We start from the raw sequence: 20,375 nt of genomic DNA, 5'->3' as shown, positions 1-20,375 counted from the left end.
GAGAGATGGGATGTTTTGTTCAAAGTCATGACTGCCCTCAAAGCCCATGGCTCAGATTAGCCAGCAGCCACCAAGAACATATTGTATGTCCACCCTGTGTCCAGCCCTGTGTAAGAGCTGGTGACATAGGGCTGGACACTGTCCCTGACCTCAGGCTGCTCACGTGGCTGGGGCAGGGCCAAAGGCAGACTCTCAGGCACCATCACAGAGCAATGAGGAGAATAGTTCCCAGGCCCTAAGTGGTACAGGGTGGTGTGTGAGAGGGAGAGGGCAGGGGAAGCTTCACAAAGGAGGCATTGGCTGAGGAAGGTTTTGAAGGATGAATAGGAGTTTGCTGTGTGCACATGTATGCCCATGCACATATGAACAGTGAGTATGCACGTGACTTGCCTAGCATCTGGAAATGCCACCTGTCTGGACCAGGCGTGAGGGTTGGTTGGTGTCAGGCCGGGCCCACACTTGTGTGAAGGCTGCTCTGCTGTGAAGGCCCCCTTCTGGGGGCGTCCTGTTACTTGAGTATGTGCTGTGGGCCTGGTACAGAGACATCTTTACAGACATGAGCCTTCAGGTGGGTGCTAACATTCTCTTTATTTTCTAGGTGAGACACTTGAGGCTGATAGAGACAGTAAGAGTCCCTTTCCTCAGCGGGCTTCTCACTGCCTGGCAGATCTCACTGTATCTGGCCTTTCCCCCCTGTGGCCTTGGCTGTCTGGGTGGCACACACACAGCTGTATCTGGCCTTTCCCCCCAGTGGCCTTGGCTGTCTGGGTGGCACACACACGGCTGTATCTGGCCTTTCCCCCCGTGGCCTTGGCTGTCTGGGTGGCACACACACAGCTGTATCTGGCCTTTCCCCCCGGTGGCTTGGCTGTCTGGGTGGCACACACACGGCTGTATCTGGCCTTTCCCCCCGGTGGCCTTGGCTGTCTGGGTGGCACACACACGGCTGTATCTGGCCTTTCCCCCCGTGGCCTTGGCTGTCTGGGTGGCGCACACACGGCTGTATCTGGCCTTTCCCCCCGTGGCCTTGGCTGTCTGGGTGGCGCACACACGGCTGTATCTGGGAATTGGGGCTGGGTGTGCATGTCTGTGTACACAGTCGTAGCCCTGAAGCAGGTCCTGATCTTTGTCGATGGAGTATCTCCTTGGGGAGAAGGCGAGGCGGCGGGTGGACAGAGCCCCTTCCCTGGTTTTCCAGGCTTGAAGAATGGCCCGGCTCTGATGCTGCTCCCTGAGGGCCTCTGGCCTATTCGGTGGCCCTGCTAACTTCTGGACATTCTTTCCTACACAGGGATCCATTTCTCTTTTTGGAGGTGGTGGGGCTGTGTGGTGGGTGTCTGATAGGGGTGAGTCTCCTATGCAAGCTCAGGTACCTCCACAGCCACCCTGGGTCCCTGAGACCAGCTGCAGGTAGCTGCCACAGGAAATAGGGAGTCCATGGGTGTGGCTGTTTGTTTTGCTTTCCTCCTCTTACCTAGTGTCAGCATTTGGTAGCCAACTGCACTTGCCCAGTAGACTGTCCTGACCATGTAGCATAGACTCGTTGGTAGACCAGTCCCCAGTGCCAACCCCTGCTCCTCCTGCCACTCTTATCCTTCCTCACCATCCTCTGCGGCCTCTAGTTGCCCTGAGTGATTCAAAATCCCCTAGTAATGAACCTCACCTTTCTGGTCTCCTTGCCTTTGCTACAAGTTCTTGCTCCATCTGAGCTGCTGCTTCACCCAGGAAATCCTCGATTGCCCAGGTTAGATGGAATCTCCCCTGGGCTCCCATAGGCCCAAGTGGCTCCCTCTCTCTTGGGGCTGGACATGTATCTGGTTGATCTCTGCTGGTCCAGCGGAGCTGTCTGGGACGAGGTATAGAACAGGCGCTTGTTGAGATGGCCAGATGTACTATATGATAAGAGAGGGACCTGAGAACTGACTGGCCTGCTGTGGCCCCTGGGCCAGCAGGAGAAGGAGCAGCAGGGCAGCACAGGCTCTCCCAGGACAGTCAGCAGCAGGAAGGGTCTGGACTGTATTCTAGAACTGGGCAGCCCTCAGTCTGGGACCTGAGCCTGGGTCCTGGATGGGTGGAGCTGGCATTCCAGGCAGTGTGGCCCACTTCAAGGTCTTTGAAGGGAAGACATAGTTGAGGGAGTGGGATGATGAGCTGCTGGTCTCTGACAGCTGCTGGACTGGCCCCCCAATCCTGTGTGGCCCAGCCCCATAGGGTACTCAGCCTCGCCCTGTACCAGCCTTTTCTCCTCCACCTGCCACACCCACTGCCTGCCACCTGTATCCTTCTCGTGCTTGTTGGGTTGTGGCCACTGTCGCTGCTGAACAATCTCAGTGTTGTCCTTTCTGCTGCTTAATAGAGGTGTCTGCCCAGGGCTGTAGATGGCAATCTCTTCTCCATCTTTGTCTCTGCCTCCCTCTCTCCCTGCACACCCTACCCCATCTCTGCCTCAGCATCCCCTTTCTGCACCCCCATCTCGTCTTTCCCTTTCTGTGCTCTCTCCCATTGCCCTCATCCCTCACCTCTTTATTTGGTTCCCCTCTCTCAATCCCCATCACCCCCCACCCCCCATCATAGGGAACTCTGGGAAAACCTGGTGGGCCAGCCCTTCTGGTCAGGGCTTCCTCTTAGTCTCTTCTACTGTCCTTGGGGGTGTCTGTCTGTCTGTCTCTCTCTCTCCCTCTTTTCCCCTCCCTCCCTTCCTCTCTCCTTCCCTCCTGCCCTCCCTCCGTCCCTTTACTCACCCATCTCCACCTCTGCCCTCCACCTCCTCTCCCCAACACAGCTCAAAAGGGGCAGCTGGGACTCAGCAGAGAGGGCAGAGTCAGTTTCTGAGATTTCCTGTTGGGAGCAGGTCATGTGGGTATGCCTGTGAGCCTCTGTGTCCTGTGTGTGCTCCTGTGCACACCAGGGGTGGGCCCAGCATGGCTTGTTGGGCTGTGGAGAAGGGAACGGTGGCTAGAGTGGGTCACATCTGAAAATGGAGTCAGATTGGGAGCTGACTCCTAGTGACACAAAGAGCCTGATCCTTGGCCACCGCTCAGTGCCCTCCCAGCTCAGGGCCTGCTCTACTCCTCCCTCTGGGATTCATGAGCCTTAGGGCCCAGGAGTTATTGGGGAGAACAGAGCGTGGGGAGGCCTCAAGACCTGATGAACGCAGTCCTGCCCTTGGGGATCATAGCAGCTGTGAGACCTGATGGTCCAAGCACCCTGGACTGTTGATATTGGTGGGCCTCCAAGACTCTGCCTGAGGTGGGGGAGGGATCTGTAGTACTGGTGACTGGGTATTCTTGGTTTGGCCAGTCTCTTTCTCAAGGTAACACTCTTCCTTTCTCCATCTGCCTCTGCAGGTCCTCCAGAAACTGGGGAAGGCAGATGAAACAAAGGATGAGCAGTTTGAACAGTGTGTCCAGAATTTCAACAAGCAGCTGGTGAGTGTGGGTGGCCCTTGGCCTTAGGGAGCTTGTGAAAATGGAACAGTGGCTGCCAGGTGAAAATGTCAAAAACTGAATTTGTGGAGTAGGGGAGCTTGGAGAAGGGGATCAGTGTGGGCTGGCAAGGTCACAGAAGACTTCCTAGAGGAAGGGGCACTGGCACTGAGCAGGGAGCATGGGAGACGAGGGGCAGGGGGATACTTTAGGTCTTTGATGAGACATAGAAAGGTTGGTGGGGGAGCAGGCAATACATTGTGGTCAGAGTCTGGAAAACCTTGAATGTCAAAGCAAGTGGGAGCTATAGAAGCTTCTTGTGAGGAGAGCGGCAACTGCTGAATTTGATGTGGGAGCAGAGCAGACTTGATTCGGGTACCTGCTGAGCATCGGCTACGCCTGGCTGTGTGGCCATTTGTATGCGTGGCTTAGGCCAAGCCATTTGTACATGGCTTGTAGATATTTCCCTGTATCATTGTTCCCTTTCTATAGATGGAGCAACCGAGGCTCATAAAAGTTGGGTATTTCGTCCAAGACCATCCAAGTGTTTAGAGTAGATTCAGACCCATACTTATCTGGTTCCAAGGATTGCAAGGAACTTTAAGGGCATTCTTACCAAGTCCCTTTATAGGCTAGTGGCCACTGACAAGAGGGGCTTAATCATGTTGGCAGCCTGGGGGCAGTGGTCAGATACAAGGGAGGACTTCTTGATTGAAGGGCTCTAATAACCTGACTGGGTTGTCCCTGAAACCATTCCCCCAAAGAGATCTGCTAAATCTAGAATAAGCCAGATGCTATGGCTGTGTCTGAGGACAACAGAAGGAGGGGGGTGAGAGGACCCTGGTGATTCCACCCTCCCTGGGGAGGGCCAAGGTAGTAGGAAGGGAAGGAGAGCTGGGCGGTGGCTCTAGGGCTTCTGCAGTCCTGCCCCAGTGAGTGACAGATGGAGAAGGGCGCCAGAAGAGGCCACAGGAATGGGAATGGGCATCGCAAGTGAGGGCAGAGTCTAAGCTCCGCTAGGAAAGGGGCAGATGGGCTCAGACTGGAGGCTGGGAGGGACCAGGTCTCTCTCTACTCCTTGTCCATGTCTGTGGCCTCTGAAAGCACTGAAGGCAGCACCACCATCTCCACGCTGGAATGGAACCCAGGGAAGGGGCCTTTTATGGAGAACTCTGACAGCCTACTGCCAAGGGCTACGGAGCCTGCTGGGGGAGGGCCGGGGAGCCTGCGGGGAGAGGGCCGGGGAGCCTGCTGGGAAAGCCTCCAGGGCCACATCCACCTTCAGGAGCTTAGTCCAGAGCCTCCCATGGCAGGGATAGACACCCCTATGGATCCTGTCTTGTCCCCCAGACCAATAGTGGGAGGTGTTTCAAGGCCCAGGTAGGCACCATGACAGACGCATCTACTGCCTCTGTCGCCCTGGGTGAGTCTCTGCTCCTTGGGCCTCAGTTTTCTCACCTGTGAAATGGAGGCTTGAACAAGAAACCTGAAACCTTTCTTCTGATTCTTCTCCTGTAAGCCCCTGGGGCACGTCTCTTACTGAACTGGTTTCCTTAGTTGTGGGGTGCTGCTCTGGAAGTCTTTCAGGGGCCGTGGGTACTAGAGTCCCTGCTGTGGACCAGGTACTGCTGTGTGTTTCACAGACACAAGCCTGGCATCCCTGAGGTGGATGCTAATATTCTCTTTATTTTCCAGGTGAAGCACTTGAGGCTCAGAGAGATTAAGCAACTCTTCCAAGGCCACACAGCTGGTGTGGGTGTTTGAGGGTTTAAATTCAGAGCTGTCTACTCTTGGGTTCCCACTCTGGAGTTGAGCCCCAGTCCTGAGGGCAACTGGCTGGGCTGCAGGGAAATATTACAGCAGCTCCTGAGTTACAGCCTGGAGTGGGGGTGATGGGGCCACCCCAGAGCAGGCTGATCTGTTTGGTAGAAGGTGAGGAAAGTGCAGATCTGGGAGCTCAGGTTTCCTGTGGTCTGGCCCTACAGGTGTGACCAGAGTGTTTCTCTCCTCATTTGTCCCTCAGAGTCATCCCCTCTGGGCCCCTGGCTCTTGGTAAGGAGTCCCTCACTGATGCTTGGGCAGAGGGGCCAGGCGGTGAGGCCAGTGCTGTGTTGGTTGCTATCTGGGGGCTCCCTGGTTATGCACATGGAGTAGTAACTTAACCTTCAGGTTGGGTGAGATAGCCAGCTATTCAGGGGCCAAAGGTGGTAGCAGGAGGAGGTGAATTTGAGGTCTCATTCAAAGCTTGGGGTAACCCTCCCTTGAGGGTTAAGGTAGCCAGGCATTCTGGATTTGATTGGTGTGTGGGGGTAACTGGACCCTGGGGGGTGGGTATTAGGATTTAGAAAGGTGTGAGGGTCACTGTTTTGGAGGGAGTGAGTTCTGGGAGCTGAAGTGGGCTTGGCCTTGCCACCTGCAGGGATTTTGGGACCTGGAAAAGGTGTGGTGAAGGTTGAGTACGAGAATCCTGGAAGCTGATGATCTCCCTGTGAGCACCAAGCACAGTGGGCCCAGCACTAGTCAGGCAGGTGCTGATAAACTAAGCAGGGAATATGGTCTTCAAGGAAGCAAATTCCTACCCTTTCTTATGGAGGAAAAGGTATGGGTCACCTTGTTGTCACCTCCTCTCACAGCCCCTGGGGGGCCCACTCAGCACTAGTCACAGCACCCTTGCCTTCCTGTCCCTGCACTGAGAAATCCTGGGGGGACCCTCTTGTATGCCCTCTCCCCCTGAGTACTGCAAACCCAGCTCGGGCCCTCCTGAAGCCATCCAGGGTCCTCCAGGTAGGCCGAACTCTTCCTCCGAGGGGCCACCTATAGCCTGTACCCCAGGACTCATGGTTGCGGTTTATCTGTTACTGAGGTACGTCAGGTCTGATTCCTTCTTGTCCCCAGGGCCCACCCAGAGCTCTGCTCCAGGGCTACTGAGTGAAGATCCTTTGACATTGACTACAGAGGGGCAAGAGTCAGCTGGAGCCAGAGGGGATCCATGCAGGAGGGGACGCTCCTGCCCCTTAGACCCACTGGGAAGATGGGGGCTCGGTCTTCAGGCCACCAATGGGAGCTGATGTCAGGGGTGGTGGGGAGCACCTGACCAAGCCGCCTCTCCATCAAGCAGCTCTAGGTGTTGGTCCTGGGAAGGCTGTGGTGCCCTTCCAGACTCCCTAGTCCAGATCCCAGAGAGCAGGCCAAGGGGGCAGTGGGTCCAGAACTTTATCCTCCCCTTAGTTGCTCTGCAAGAGTGTTGGAGCCCCGGGAAGCTCAGAGAGTTGTTTCTCAGACACCCCGTTTGGGGGGCCAAGGGAGCTAGCTTGGAAGTGAACACACCCATTCTGTGCTGGCCGGTCTGGGTGCTGCCCTGCAGGAGGCAGCTCGATGGGGGAGGGCTGTGTCTGGCTCTGGGGACTGACTGTGAAGCTGGCTTAGGGGCCTAGCTGTGGTTGGCTTGAGGGTGGCAGACTCTTGGTGGCCCCTTGTACATCTGTGCCCCGCATGCCTGTTCATACTGTGGCCTTGTTTGGGAGGCACAAGGGGCCCTGGTACGGCCTGATGCTTGGGCAAGTGCAGCACCCCACCCTGTGGGCAACCCCTTCCTTGGGGTGCAGTGTAGACAGGCACTGGAGGCTTGGCAGGAATAGAAGCTGGGTTTGGAAGCGTGATTCCCAGCGGGTCAGGGCCAGCATGATGGGGCTTCACTACCTGGCCCACTCTCCCTCATCAACCTTTTCCTCTTATATCCTCCATCCCCCCTCAGCTGGGCCTGTGTCCTGAGAGACCTGGACATGATCTCCACACTTCTCTGTACCCTGTCTAGGCCCTTCCCCTACCTTTTCCCCACAGGGCCGCCCCTGCCCCTGGCATGGTACAGTGGGAGCCCGCTGGTCTCGGGCACCACCTAAGCTTTTGGAGCAAGGTACCAGGTGGTTACTGAATCCCCTACCCCCACCCCAGCCCATGTTTCTGTGCTCCTTAGTCACCTGGTCCTTGGTTGTCTGAGGGCAGGCCGGTCCCATCATACACATATGCTGTGCTGTGTGTGTGTCATTCAGGCATGCCCGCAGTGTCTTGTGCAGGGCAGAGGGGATTCTGTCTTCCTGTCTTCCTTACAGGGCTGAGAATAGTGCCTGGAAGAGACAGGTGCTGATAAACTCTATGAATGTCCATTTGGGCACAGGGCTCTAGCTCTCCCAGTGCTCTGATGAGGACAGCTGACCCATGGTGGCTATCAGGAAGGCCTCCGTTTGTCAGTGAGGGAGTGCAGGAAGGAGAGGCTCAGGGATGGGGTGTGCCCCCAGGCCCTCACCTTGTCCTTGTCTTTCTCTTTGCAGAATGAGGGCACCCGTCTGCAGAAGGATCTCCGGACCTACCTGGCCTCTGTCAAAGGTAAGAGGCAGACCTGGCCTGGGTGGGCCGGACTTCATGGGACACAGGAAAGGGCCTTCCCCGGGAGAGGCCTTCCCCGTGTGGAGCCAACGGGTAAAGAACTGGGAAGGGCAGCAGGGTGTATGGGGGACGGGCAAGGGCTGTTGTGGAGGACCATATACGTCTTGGGCTTTTGGGAACCCCCTGTCCTAGGCCCCCATGGCCCTGCTTGCAGCATGGCCCTTCTGCCCTACAGCTATGCATGAGGCCTCTAAGAAGCTGAATGAGTGTCTGCAGGAGGTGTATGAACCTGACTGGCCTGGCAGGGATGAAGCAAACAAGATTGCTGAGGTGAGCCATGCCAGGAGGCCCAGCCCTCCCACAGGGCTCTACTGGCCTCAGCCCCCAGCCCATTGTACAGATGAAGAAACTGAGGTTCTGAGAAGCCACCAAGACATGAAGTGATGGGGCAAGAGCTGGCCCCCAGGTTCCGGAGAGGCGAGAGCTAGGGCTGGGGTGGCTGGAGGCCCTGGTGGTGCCCTCACGTGCCCTTGCCTCCTTCAGAACAATGACCTCCTCTGGATGGATTACCACCAGAAGCTAGTGGACCAGGCGCTGCTGACCATGGACACATACCTGGGCCAGTTCCCTGACATCAAGGTGAGAGGCTCTCTGTCGAGCTGGCAGCCTATTCAGAGGAGCTGGAGAGGTAGAGAAGGACTGGGGTGAGGGCAGTCTAGGGCTGGCTCAGGCACTCAGGTGACTCTGTCCTGAAAACAGGCATCCCCTTTGCTGGGTACTTCATCCTTCCAGGGCTGCTCCTGCTGAGCTGGCGTGCCCGCCCCCAGACCTGGGCCTTTCTGAGCCGGGACCTGCGGGCCCTGTACCTCTAGGTCTCCAGGCTATGGGAAGGGACCCTATGGTGCATGTACGTGTATGTGGCCATGCCACTGTGGAGTCTGTAGGACTGTACAAGGGGATGTCCAGCCTGGGCATGTGCCTAAAAGTGCCCTGTGTGTACTTGGAAGGGAATGTGTAGCGTTGTGTGTCACCCCTTATCTGGATGTCTTTGTGTGATTGCGCATGTTCAAAACGCCATCTGCCTCTGCTGGGCCTGGGTATGTGCTGTAAGTTGTCAGTGTGCCAGGGTCTCCACCAAGGCCAGTGGGACCTAGGTGCTTCGGCCATGGATGAAGAGGGGCCCAGGTAGTGACCATCATGCTGGACCTGGTCCACTGAGGGTTACACTCCATGCTGGCCCCCTGGGCCATCCAATGCAGATGTCTCAGGCTCCCAAAAGTGTCTTGTGGGGAGTGAGGAAGGGAGGTTGATGGTGATGGCCCTGGAGAAGAGAAACCTGGGGCCCAGGAGGCATCTTCAATGATCTGAGGGCCTGGTCATGGAAGAGGCTCATCTAACAAAGTAGTGGCTGCTGGGTACTGACAAATAGGTTAATATTGCAAGGAAGTGGTTTGACCTCTGTATATATAAGAAAGGACCACAGAGGGCATAGACTGCTCTGAAGGAGAGAGGTCTGCCACCAGAAATTTTTGAGCAACAGTGTCTCAAGCATGTGTTAGACACACTTTTTGAGCTGGCCTACTGTGTGGGCCCTCTGGCTTCATCTGGGTCCTGTGTCCACGGCCCAGTTTCTCTGGGCCCAGCTGGGTCAGCATCGCAGCAGGCCCTGTGCCAGGCCCATTCAGCTCCCTCCTCTTCCATCTGTTCCCTAGTCACGCATCGCCAAGCGAGGCCGGAAGCTGGTGGACTACGACAGTGCCCGGCACCATTATGAGTCACTCCAAACGGCCAAAAAGAAGGATGACGCCAAAATTGCCAAGGTAAGGGCTGGAGAGTGGCCAGCGCAGTGTTCAGGAAGATAAAGCAGGGAGGGGGTGCCCAGGACCCTGGGACTCACCTGCCCCTTGCACCCTGGCTCTCAACGCTCCTCTGGGGTTGGGAAACCTTGACCCCCCCTTAGGGATGGGTTCCTACCTGTGACTACTACCAGGTCCCAGAGCTAGACTGGGGACGGGGCTGGGCCCAGGACGAATGAGTGGAAGGTCCTTTTGATCCTGTGGGTGAGGGCCCAGCTCCGGTCCGTTTCATGGTGCCTGCCCTGGCCCCTGGCCTCCCCACTCACTCTGAGGCCACCTTCCAGAATAAGGGCAGACTTGGGTCTCACTGGCAAGGCCCTGCCGGCCTGCTGTGCTAAGTGGGATTCCATCACCGAATCCAATGTGCCCCTGTCTCCACTGGGATTAGCCGGGTAGGGTTGGGGTGGGCATGGGGGTTGAGGGGTGAGGAGTGGGGGAGCACAGGACTTGGGCTGGCCACACTCTCCATATAGCCCCAAGGATGAATCCACCCACCCCACCTCAGGGCAGGACCCTGCTTGCTGAGCCCCTCTGCCCCTGCTAACAATTCTCACATTTTGCTTTACAGTTGGAGTTCACCCTTTCTGTGCCCCGTTCGCTTGGGGCTTCCTTAATGCTCGCAGCCTGCTATGGGGGTCTGGCCCCCTGGAGGGGCGGCCAGCTTGTCTGTCACCGCGTTCGGGACGTTTGGACTTGGTGTTTAATATCTATGTCTCTGTTTCTCTCCCCGTCTCCCTCCTGTTTCTCCACTCTCCTTCCCTTTGACTTCCCTACACCCAGCCTGTCTCGCTGCTTGAGAAAGCCGCCCCCCAGTGGTGTCAAGGCAAACTGCAGGCTCATCTGGTAGCTCAAACTAACCTGCTGCGAAATCAGGTGACACTGGCTTCTAACCCTGCACGTGCTGATGCCTTCTCGTCTGCTGTCCTGTTCTGGCACTGGGCACCTGTCAGCCCAGCTGCCCTGGGTGGGGAGGCAGTGCTGGTTTCAAATGTCTGTGCCAGGTCAAACATAGGAAGGGATAGAAGCTGGGGGCTTTGGTTGACTGGGATGCACCTGGGTCTGTTGCTCAGCACCAGGGTCTCTGGTGTCCTGAGAGTCCCTGAAATCCTAGCCTCCAGGAGCCCAGGAAAGCCTTGGAGCCATTTGTCTTCTGGGAGAGCTCCTGCAAGGAGGGATGTGATGTCACTAAGGAGCCCTAGAACTGTCATGTGTTGTCCTTCAAGCCTCATAAGAACTATGTGGTGATCCTGAATTTACTGAGGAGACAAATTTGCAGAGGGGCAAATCTCCTGCCGTGCGTCCCAGAGCTGCTTAGTGGCTACGTTGGGACTCACCTGACTCAAGGCCCTGGTCTGGGGCTCTCTGTGGGTGGTCAGGCCACAGCTGACCAGGCTCATTGAACCCTAGCGACCTATGGGCCCCATGATGCCCCTGGGGAGACCCTGGGAGAGCTCTTCAGTCTGGCTGGGACACTGAGACTTGGGGTTGGCTGTTTGGGAGTTTTATTGGGGCACTCTGCACCACAGTGGTCCCAGAGGGCTTCTTGGTTCAAAACTCCTGAAGAATACGACTCCCCTGACAGAACTTCACTCTTCTCAGTCCTCTGCTCTCGGAATGGACCCAGTGTGGCTGGGGCCATGGGATGCAATGCATTGGGAGAGGTGGCCTGTGGTTTTCTAACCAATGAAACTGGCACGATTCCAGCGTCCTTCATGGTTCTGGGCTGGGGGCAGATGACAGGCCCACCCAGGAGGTGGGGTTTCTCTCTGGGCCACCTTCTGATTTCATCACCTCCACCCACATGTGTGAGTGCCTGTGATGTGGAGCGCTCCAGGCTCAGCATGGGCTCAGGGCCACTTTCTTACCTGATTCGCTGCCTGATTTCTTTTAGGCCAAAGCTGTGGGCTGGATTCAGAGGGCAAAGTGACCCTGGTTCCCCAGGGTCTGGGGGCTGTGGCCTGGGGGTCTTTGATCGGCCTGTTCTCCTCTGCCACAGGAGGTACAGGAGGAGCGAGGGGCTGCGATGGGCCTTTCCTGCTGGAGGGAAAAGGAGGCCACTGACCCAAAGCCAGCGTTCTGCATAATTTTTCTGAAATGGATTTGGTCAAAAAGTATATGTGTAGGAGGCCAGGTGACTTTTTGTTGGGAGACTGTGGGGCCTAGGGTGATGTTGTAGCTACTTTGGGGCTCGTGGGATGGGTGTGGTTGGGGATCCTTGGGGAGCAACAGGAGGCTAAAGCAAGTAATCTCATCTTTGGATGTTGGACTGCAGATGTTTCAACTTTTGGCCAAATTGGCTTTTCCATTTGGATCCAGTTTTTACTTGTGCGTATCCTCCTCCTGCCCCCACCCTGCCTTATGCCTGGCTGGAAATGGGGGAGCCTCAGGGTTCCCATGAGCAGCTGGCTGACTGTGAACTGGGCACTTGGGGCTTGGAGCTGCCCTGCTAGCTGACTTGACTTTGGGGAGACGATACAACCTTGTGGGCTGTGCTCTCTTGAGCTGACCGGCTCAAGGTGCCCCAGCACTAGTTTTGAGCTGTTCTTCACACTTGCTGTAGTCTCCCAAAACTTGTCTGCGGGACCCTGGTGCCCTGCTGCATGGTGAGTGGGCTGATTTTGGGTATGCTGTGCATGCCCGTCTGTCAATGTTAGCAGAGTCCTGGGGCTAAAGGCCTCCACCACGTGTGCCGCTCTCCCACACTTGCTGCCACCCCAGTGCTTCTGAAAGGTCCAGGATATGAGAATGTGACCCAGAGGGAATAACAGACTCAGGCCCAACCTTCAGGAACTCTAAAACGGAGGCACCCTGTTCTTTGCAGTATTCCTAGGACTTGGGGACAGGGCTTGGCGTACAATGACGAGATGCTGCCATCATTACTGTCATTGTCACAATTGTTTATCAGGCAGTTAGGACCAGCATTGTGGGGTGGAGGCTGAACCCTATGGAGAGTCAGTCTGTGCAGGTACAGGAGCTGGGGTGGCAAGATGGTTCCTGGGGGACATGTAACTTGAGTCCAACTCTTGGTAGTGGGGTGGGAGGCATGCATCACAGTGCGAGGCACTCGTGGCTAGACGTGTGGGCATCACTCGTGGATTTTACAGACCGTCGTCAGTAGCTCTCAGGGAGGCACAGGGGTGCCCAGAAGAGTAAGGCAGGCCTGGTCTGGGCCATGGCCTGGAGGGCACAGCAGACCTGATCCACCCAGGAGCAGCCGAGCCATGTGTGTTTAGATTCCCCTATTGTATCTTTAATTTTTTAAAAAAAGTTTTTGTTGGGGACCAGTGTGTTTTTCCAGGACCCATCAGTTGTTGTCCTTCAGTCTAGTTGTGGAGGGTGCAGTTCAGCTCCAAGTCCAGTCGCCGTTTTCAGTCTTTACTTGTAGGGGGCGCAGCCCACCATCCCATGCGGGAATCAAACTGACAACCCTGTTGTTGAGAGCTCACGCTCTAACCAACTGAGCCATCCGGCCAACCAAGTATCTTTAATTTTTAAATTAGGTTTTTAAAAGTTAGGCAAGGAGCTCATGTTCACTTAGGTTCCAAGAACCTGAAGGTAACTATAGTCAGGAGTGATAGTGGCCCCTCCTTCCAGCCCCACTCCCATGTCACCAGGCTCAGTTCTGGGCACAATGGAGACAGGGCAGATCCTGGTGCCTGACGCTGGATGGGACAACCTGGTGGGCTTGCAGAAATCTTGTGCTTTGTGGCAATTTGGCATTTAGCCCCACTGGCCGCCTTTGCCAGAGGCCTGGGAATTTGAGGGTGCTGGCAGGAATTTTTCTCCTAGGTGGGGCCTGCCACATTCCTGGACTGTGACTCAGACCCTGAATCTAAGTCACCCTCCTGAGTCACTGTTTCCAGCAGCACCCTCCAGAATGAGCTAGCAGAGCCCCTTCTTGGCCTGGGGTCTTGTGACTCACCCCTACCCTCTACTGGCCCTCTGCCTTCAGACTGGGGCACCTGCACTGTATTTCCTTAAGTTCCTGGCCCTGCGATGGGGTCTTAGCGCCACCACCTGGTGGATGGAAGCAGATGGAGGGTGAGGACCTTGCCCTGGGGAGGCAGGCCTTGGAGTGGCTTAGGCACCCTGGCCAGCTGCCCAGCCCCCTCCTCTCCTGGCCTGGCCCTGTATCTGGTGTGAACAGGTGATAGAGGAGAGTGGGGTAGGAAAGACTCTGCTGAGGTGAAATGCAGGCTGCTGGCTGAACCTGAATAGAAGGTGGCCTTGAGAGGGGGAAGGAATACTCAGGGGGACAGCAAGGTCCAGAGAGCTGAGCAGTAGGCTGACACCTAGCCTGAGAGGGGTTCACGTGTAAGTGGACACGTCCCCACTTGGCTGGGTCCGGGTCTGCCTCTGCCCTTTCTGTGCCTCCTCAGCTCTGGCCCCACGTCTGCCCCTTTGCGCCCTACACATCCCTTACCTCCCTCCTGGCCCACCTGGGCCAGAGAGAGGGGTTCTCCCTTTGCCTTAGAAGCGCAGTCATCCCTTTCCTGGAGCAGCCCCTGGGGGCCTGAGCCTGAATTGTAGGTGGCCTCCTAGTCAGGGCCCAAGGGACTTCAGGGGAGTCTGCCCAGCATTCACATCCAGTTCTACCTCCGTGTTGGTGGGAGGTTGGGGTGCAGGTCGTGGAGGGTGGGCCTGACCTGGCCTGGGCTGGCTGGGACAGAAGTCCAGCAGATGGAGTGACTAGCCGTCCCCTCAGGCCGAGGAGGAGCTCATCAAAGCCCAGAAGGTGTTTGAGGAGATGAACGTGGACCTGCAGGAGGAGCTGCCATCCCTATGGAACAGGTGAGGGCCGGGCCTTGGCCTCCTCCCCAGGCTGCACGGCTGCCATGTGTGCCCTTGCAGGGCTGTGTCTCTGCTGAGGCAGATGTGTGTCAGTGTGTGTTCCCCCTTGACCTGTGCGTTCATTTTGCCCATCTTCCCTCCCTCCTGCAGCCGTGTAGGTTTCTACGTCAATACATTTCAGAGCATTGCAGGTCTGGAGGAGAACTTCCACAAGGAGATGAGCAAGGTAGGCCCTGCAGACTCCTGTGGGCCTTGGGGCACGCTCCACCCTGCCCAGGGCCAGGGTAGAGGCATGGAACCAGTGGGCCGAGCTCCCTCTTGCCTGCTGAGGTTTTGCACACATTGACAACCGCAGTGTTTCCCCTCTCTAGCCCGTGCTCTCCAGGAGCTCCCCATCCAGAGTGTTCTGCCCAGTGGGAACTGTCGCGTGTGCTGGGGAGGCTGTTCAGCCCTGGCCACCTTCCTGCTCCAAGTCTACTCCTCTTGCCTGGACAGAGACAGCCCCCCTCAAACTATGAACATATTCTCAGGCAACTTTGGTCCAGGGAGCTCAGTGTCAGAAAATGGTGATGGCTTCCCAATTTTTAGGCAAATAATAAGTAAATTGCTAGAATTTTCTCAATTTTTAATGTTCTTTCATATGTTATAAGACGTTGAAACAGATCTGCTTTATCTGCCAGAATCTGGTGTAAGAAAGCGTTTGATTAGCTTAAGTTCCTATGTTATATCATTTTCATTTTAATGTAACTGACAGTTAAACTGCAAAGCTGAGTTGGAGAAACCTAGTATTGGCAGCTTCTTCTCTCTGTGAAGTGGGTGGGTCTGACTCTGTCTCTTTGGCCCAGAGGAGTGAAGTGATGGTAGTGGGTTCCAGGCCCAGGGCAGGAGGAAAAAAAGCAAGCTTGGAGCCTCTCCTGAGTCACCGCCCTGAGTATGATTTCCTGCCTTTTTAGGCCATCCCTTTCCTTCCTTCTTTTCCTTCTTTCCTTCAAAGACTTGAGACAACTTAGGAAAAAATTAAAAACAGACAGAAAGATGATTTGGGGAAGAAAACATGTAAAGTAGGAGGAAAATTCATCTCTGAGTTTCCTGGTAGCCAGAACAAAGAGGGAAATATTCTCAGTAATGAGAATGGGACAAACCCTCTTCTCTTGCCTGTGCTTTTGGTGAGTTCTCTGGAGTTGTAGTGTGGCTGAAAGAATCTTGGCCAAATGATCTTAACAATTAGAATCAACAGTTAGTGCAGAAACAGTTAAAAAAAAGTTTAAAAACAGTGCATGTTCTACGTGGCATTTTAGGAAATCCCTACAAATAGAAAGAAAAGAGAAGATGGTTTTCAGAAACAGTAACTGTTGTTATCAGTACAGCTCATTTCTTCCATATTCCCCTCGGTTTTTCTGGGTTTGGTGAGCTGGTTCCCAGCTACTACTCACGGTGACAGAAGAGCTAGTCTCTAGTAGGGGGCAAAGGTGCAGGGAAGGGGTTAGAGTAGGGGAGAAGCAGGGATGTTATGGGGAGAATGGCTGTTTGGTGGCCCCAGAGGCGCCCCTATCTGCTTGCTGTCCTGTCTGCAGCTCAACCAGAATCTGAACGACGTGCTAGTCAGTCTGGAGAAGCAGCACGGGAGCAACACATTCACGGTCAAGGCCCAGCCCAGGTGTGTGATGCCCACCGCTCTCTAGGCTGCGGGTGGGTGTGGGAAGTGTGGTCTGAGGTGGGCTGCTGCTGCCTGCTGACTCATGCAAGGCTGGGACGAGCTCGTTCTCATGGTCTCATGGGTTTGGCCTTCCTGTGCTCAGAGGAGCCGGTGAAGGCACCCCTACTCCCCTGTTTGCTGCCAGGTCAGCGGGTACCCCTCACGGTCTGCACAGCCCCTGAACCTGGGCCTCACTTCTTCATCTGTGGGGCAGGAGTGGCCAGGGTGCCTGCCCAGCTTTGCGGGGCGAGGGGAGCTAAGTGATTCACAGGCATGGAGCCTTCTGGAAAGTGAGCAGTCCTTTTAGAGCAGGGGGTGGCACCACCTTTTTCCTCTCCTGCTCCCAGGAAGCCCAAGTCTCAGGGTGGCGGCATTCTACACACCCAAGGGTGTCCTTGTTCCTGCCCTCAGCCCAGCACTGGCCCCTCCTGCCTCACTCCCAGGAGATTCCTGTTTCCTTAGGGGAAAGCAGGAGGGAGGAGGGGAAAGGTCTTGCCCTCTGGCTGTGGTTCATGGGAAACAATGGTGATTCTGGGGTTTCCCTTCCTTTCTGGCCATCGCAGCACAATGTGGAGACCACTGGATCCTCACTTTCCTTGTCTATAAAATGGGGTGATTGTACCTGCTTCTTGGGGTGATTGGGCTATTACCTAGGACTAAGAAGGTATTCAATGAATATTATTGCCCCTCTTCTCCCCTGAAAATAAAATATGTGTGACCCTGAGGGGCCAACAGGGTGCCCTGGGCTGAGGAGCAGCAGGGGTAGAATAAAGGCCAAAAGATGATTTTCCAGGTCACTGCAGGGAGGCCCGGCCTCCCCTTGTGCTGCTCTGCCTGGCCTGGAGGTAATGGTGGGAGCGTCCAAGATGGATGTGCAGAGGGCAAGTGGTGGCTGTCCTGGGCAGTGCAGGTTGCTCAGAAGGACATTCAGTGGGAAAGGGGCTGGTCTGATGGGATAGGGAGGGACATGGAGGCTTGTGAGCCTCCTTTAGACCAAAGTGGCCCATTCGGCATCCTGGCTGCCTCCTCCCAGGAACCCATACTGGCCAGATGACCCCGCTCCTTCCTGGCACTCTGGGCCCCTGGAGCTCCTGAGGACCACAGGCAGGGTGATGCCAGCGGTCTCCCCTGCAGCTCGCCAGGCCCTGTTTGGGGCAGTCGCCTCTTTTGCTAGTTTTGTCAGCACCACCCCAAGGCACCTGGTAGCATGGCAAGAGCAGCGGGGGCCTAGATGGGGCCCGAGGGCAGGGTCAGGCCCTCTTCAAGGCCCCTCGGTGTTAGGGGAGGCTTTATCCCCTTGGCCCACCATTTTGTTAGGGGTTGCTGATGAGGGAAGTGGACAGGCCAGCCCCACATCCAGCATTTCCCCCAAATGAAGGCCTCCACGTCCCATCCATCCCTACAGAAAGAAAACTAAACTGTTCTCCCGGCTGCGCAGAAAGAAGAACAGGTACCAGCAGTGAGTGCTGCATTGTGGGGTTGTCAAGGCCAGCACCCTGGCTGGTGGCCCCTGTGCATGTGTCTAGTGCCCTGCTCTGAGGGTGCCACTAACCCCTAACTCACCTTCCTGTGTGTAGTGCTGCCTGGTAGGGCAGAGCAGGGCTGCACTGTGTCGTGTGCGTGCTGCAGGACAGGGCAGGTAGGTTGTTGGATGGGAGTGGTGGGCAGACAGCCTGAGATCAGTTGGCACCTTCTTCTCTGTACCACTGAGTGCCCACTGGCTGTGGCTGGGTTAGGAGCAGTAACAGGTGGAGAATGTCGCCAGAAAGGAGACCTGGGGAGGCTTGGGGAGGGCTGCTGCAGCATGGTGTTGGTTTTAAAATGATGCGTGTGTGTATACTACGTTTATATATATTCTTTAAGGAGGCAAATACATCCCATGAAACACAATTTCAATAAAGATAAGAAGGTACCAGTAATGCCTCTCACATGTCTGGTCCACCATTTAGACTTACCTCCCCTAGGGGATGTGGCTACCAGTTTCTTTTGTATCCTAGACCTACCCTGCCCAACACAGTGGCCACTGGCCTCATGTGGCCGCCAGCACTTTGAATTTGGCCAGTGTGACTGAGGAGTTGAATTTTTAATTTTATTTAAGTATAAATGTAAACAGCCACCTATGGCTGGTGGGCAATCTTGGTTAGCTGTCCTACAGTTTCTTTATGTGAGTACAAATATAGGCGTTTGTTTTCTGACCCCTTTGCACCCCAGTGGAGATTTACGCATACCTTTGCTGGTGTTCGGTACTGAACTGTCTGGCTTAGAGACCTCACCCTTCATCCCCAGCTACTCCCATGTGTTTGTGGAAGGGCCTGTGGGAGCTAAGGCTTGGAGACAGTGATGGCACCTTACAGATGGGGGTGGTATGTGTGTGTGGCGGGGGCTGGGCTTGGCGTTTGCATGTGAGTGGGTGTACAGGTAGCGGCAGCCAAGAGGCCTTTGGTGTTCAGGCTGAGGCGGGGCTGCCACGTGGCGTCTGGCTTTCTCCTGCTGGGGAGCTCTGGGCCTTTTGCCAGGGCCAGACCGACGCAGGCCTGTGGCTCTTGGGGGCCTTCCCCTTCCCCTGGGGACCGCAGGCCTCTAGCTCAGAGATGCCCCCTGTGCTGTCACTGTCTCCAAGACAGGCCCCTGCTGCCAGCATGTGTGGTCTCGTTTCCACCCGTTCTCATGCACATGGGCACGCATCCCATTTTCACAGTGAATGTATTAGGTTTGTGCAAAAGTAATTGCAGTTTTTGCAGTTTTTTTTAACCTTTTAAACCGCAGTTACTTTTGCACCAACCTAATATGTGAACACGCGGTACTTCTTAGTTTCATACACTGATCTACATGCTCATGTGCGTGTGCACACATGTCACACATGGACTCCTAGGTGTGTACACATGCACACACCTGTCACACGCACACCTGTGAGTACACATTTTCCCAGATGCCTGGACCTCCCTCCACTGCTCCCTCCTGTATTGCCTCCACAGTGACAACACCCCTGCAAAAGGGAACAAGAGCCCTTCACCTCCACCAGACGGCTCCCCTGCTGCCACGCCTGAGATCAGAGTCAACCATGAACCCGAGCTGGCCAGCGCTGCCACCCCTGGGGCTGCCCTCCCCAAGTCCCCATCTCAGGTAGGCACTGTATCTCGGTGGCCTGTCCCCCACCCCTTCTTGCTCTTCTTTCTGCTTTGCTGTCACTCCCCATGTCTCCTGCCCAGACCTAGACAAGCCTGGAGCCAGAGGCTTTGCCCAGTGGGGACCGAGCCTGGATGTCAGTCTCCCTCATATCCTGCACGGCCCAGTCTCTCCTCAGTGGCCCTGGCCCCTTTCAGGGGCATCTGTAACTGTCTTTTCCTCCTGAAGTGTCTCCCTTTCCTGTTGCAGCGCCCTCCCTTTCTTTCCCCCCTGGCTTTTGGGTGGCTTGACTTCGTCCATCTTCCTTTGCAACTGAGACACAGGCTTGGGCCCTCAGCCCCTGTCTTCACCTTCCCTCTCATGCAGGACTCTTAGAGGGACAGCCAGAGCCAGGGCTCAGTGAGGGGAGTGTGAGGCAGGAAAGGGGATGGGCTCAGGGTTTCCAGGCTGGCCCCTCCTAGAGAAGCATGGCCTCAGCCCTACCAGGTTTCTCTGGGTTTCTGCAGCATCCCCAGGAGCTGGGAGCGGGGAAGAGGCGCGGTCCTCGTCAGCCCTGAGCGAGCCTTGTTAGGCTGCCCTGGCCTTCCTGCTCCTGGCAGCAACTCTGTTGGTTTTAGGCCATCACCCTGTTTGTCAGCTGATTAGGACAAAGATGTTAAGAACAGTGACAAGAGCCCACACTTACTCTGGGCCGGATACTGTGTCAGCACTTCCCATATGTTTATTCATTGACTCCTCACAACAACCCCATGAGGCAGATGCTTTTATCACCCCAGCTTGACAAATGAGGAAATGCAGGCTTCGGAGTGGTTGTGTGACTTGCCTGAGGTCCACCCAAGTGTGCAGGTGTGCGGCCATCTTCCCTCGGCCTCCTGGGCTCTGGCTCTGTGCTGGCCTCCACAGGTGACTGTCCCTCCAGGGGGATGTGACGAGGCCTGGGTGTGCAGGGGAGTGGGGGCCGGAGAGGAGGCTGGGTGCTGGCTGTCCTCAGCCTCTCACCACGCGGTGAGCCCTCTTATGGCCGTCCCCTTCTTTCCTCTTCTGTTCTGTTCTCTCACCTCTTTCCCTCCCCCTCTCTCCCCTCTCTTTTTTTCCTTC

At 55.8% G+C, this 20,375-nt stretch overlaps 1 protein-coding gene across 30 annotated transcripts in view; it reads left to right on the top strand.

Moving 5' to 3' along the window:
* The window catches only part of BIN1 (bridging integrator 1), a 51,846-nt gene that overhangs the window by 22,364 nt on the left and 9,107 nt on the right, over positions 1-20,375 (top strand). For 14 of the 30 annotated variants that reach the window (XM_019717960.2, XM_019717972.2, XM_074334404.1 and 11 more), the window contains exons 2-12: positions 3,348-3,428; positions 7,754-7,808; positions 8,044-8,138; positions 8,352-8,447; positions 9,521-9,628; positions 10,445-10,537; positions 14,370-14,455; positions 14,606-14,681; positions 16,030-16,112; positions 17,557-17,610; positions 19,127-19,274. In XM_019717960.2, coding sequence (XP_019573519.2) covers positions 3,348-3,428; positions 7,754-7,808; positions 8,044-8,138; positions 8,352-8,447; positions 9,521-9,628; positions 10,445-10,537; positions 14,370-14,455; positions 14,606-14,681; positions 16,030-16,112; positions 17,557-17,610; positions 19,127-19,274 — 975 coding nt within the window. The remainder of the gene's footprint in view (positions 1-3,347; positions 3,429-7,753; positions 7,809-8,043; positions 8,139-8,351; positions 8,448-9,520; positions 9,629-10,444; positions 10,538-14,369; positions 14,456-14,605; positions 14,682-16,029; positions 16,113-17,556; positions 17,611-19,126; positions 19,275-20,375) is intronic. The other 16 variants (XM_019717963.2, XM_074334349.1, XM_019717969.2 and 13 more) reach the window with 5 other exon arrangements.

Source organism: Rhinolophus sinicus, linkage group LG01 (genome assembly GCF_036562045.2).
Source record: "Rhinolophus sinicus isolate RSC01 linkage group LG01, ASM3656204v1, whole genome shotgun sequence".
Lineage (NCBI taxonomy): Eukaryota > Metazoa > Chordata > Mammalia > Chiroptera > Rhinolophidae > Rhinolophus > Rhinolophus sinicus.
The sequence above is the reverse complement of the archived record's forward strand: the minus strand, read 5'-3'. Positions and strand labels throughout refer to the sequence as shown.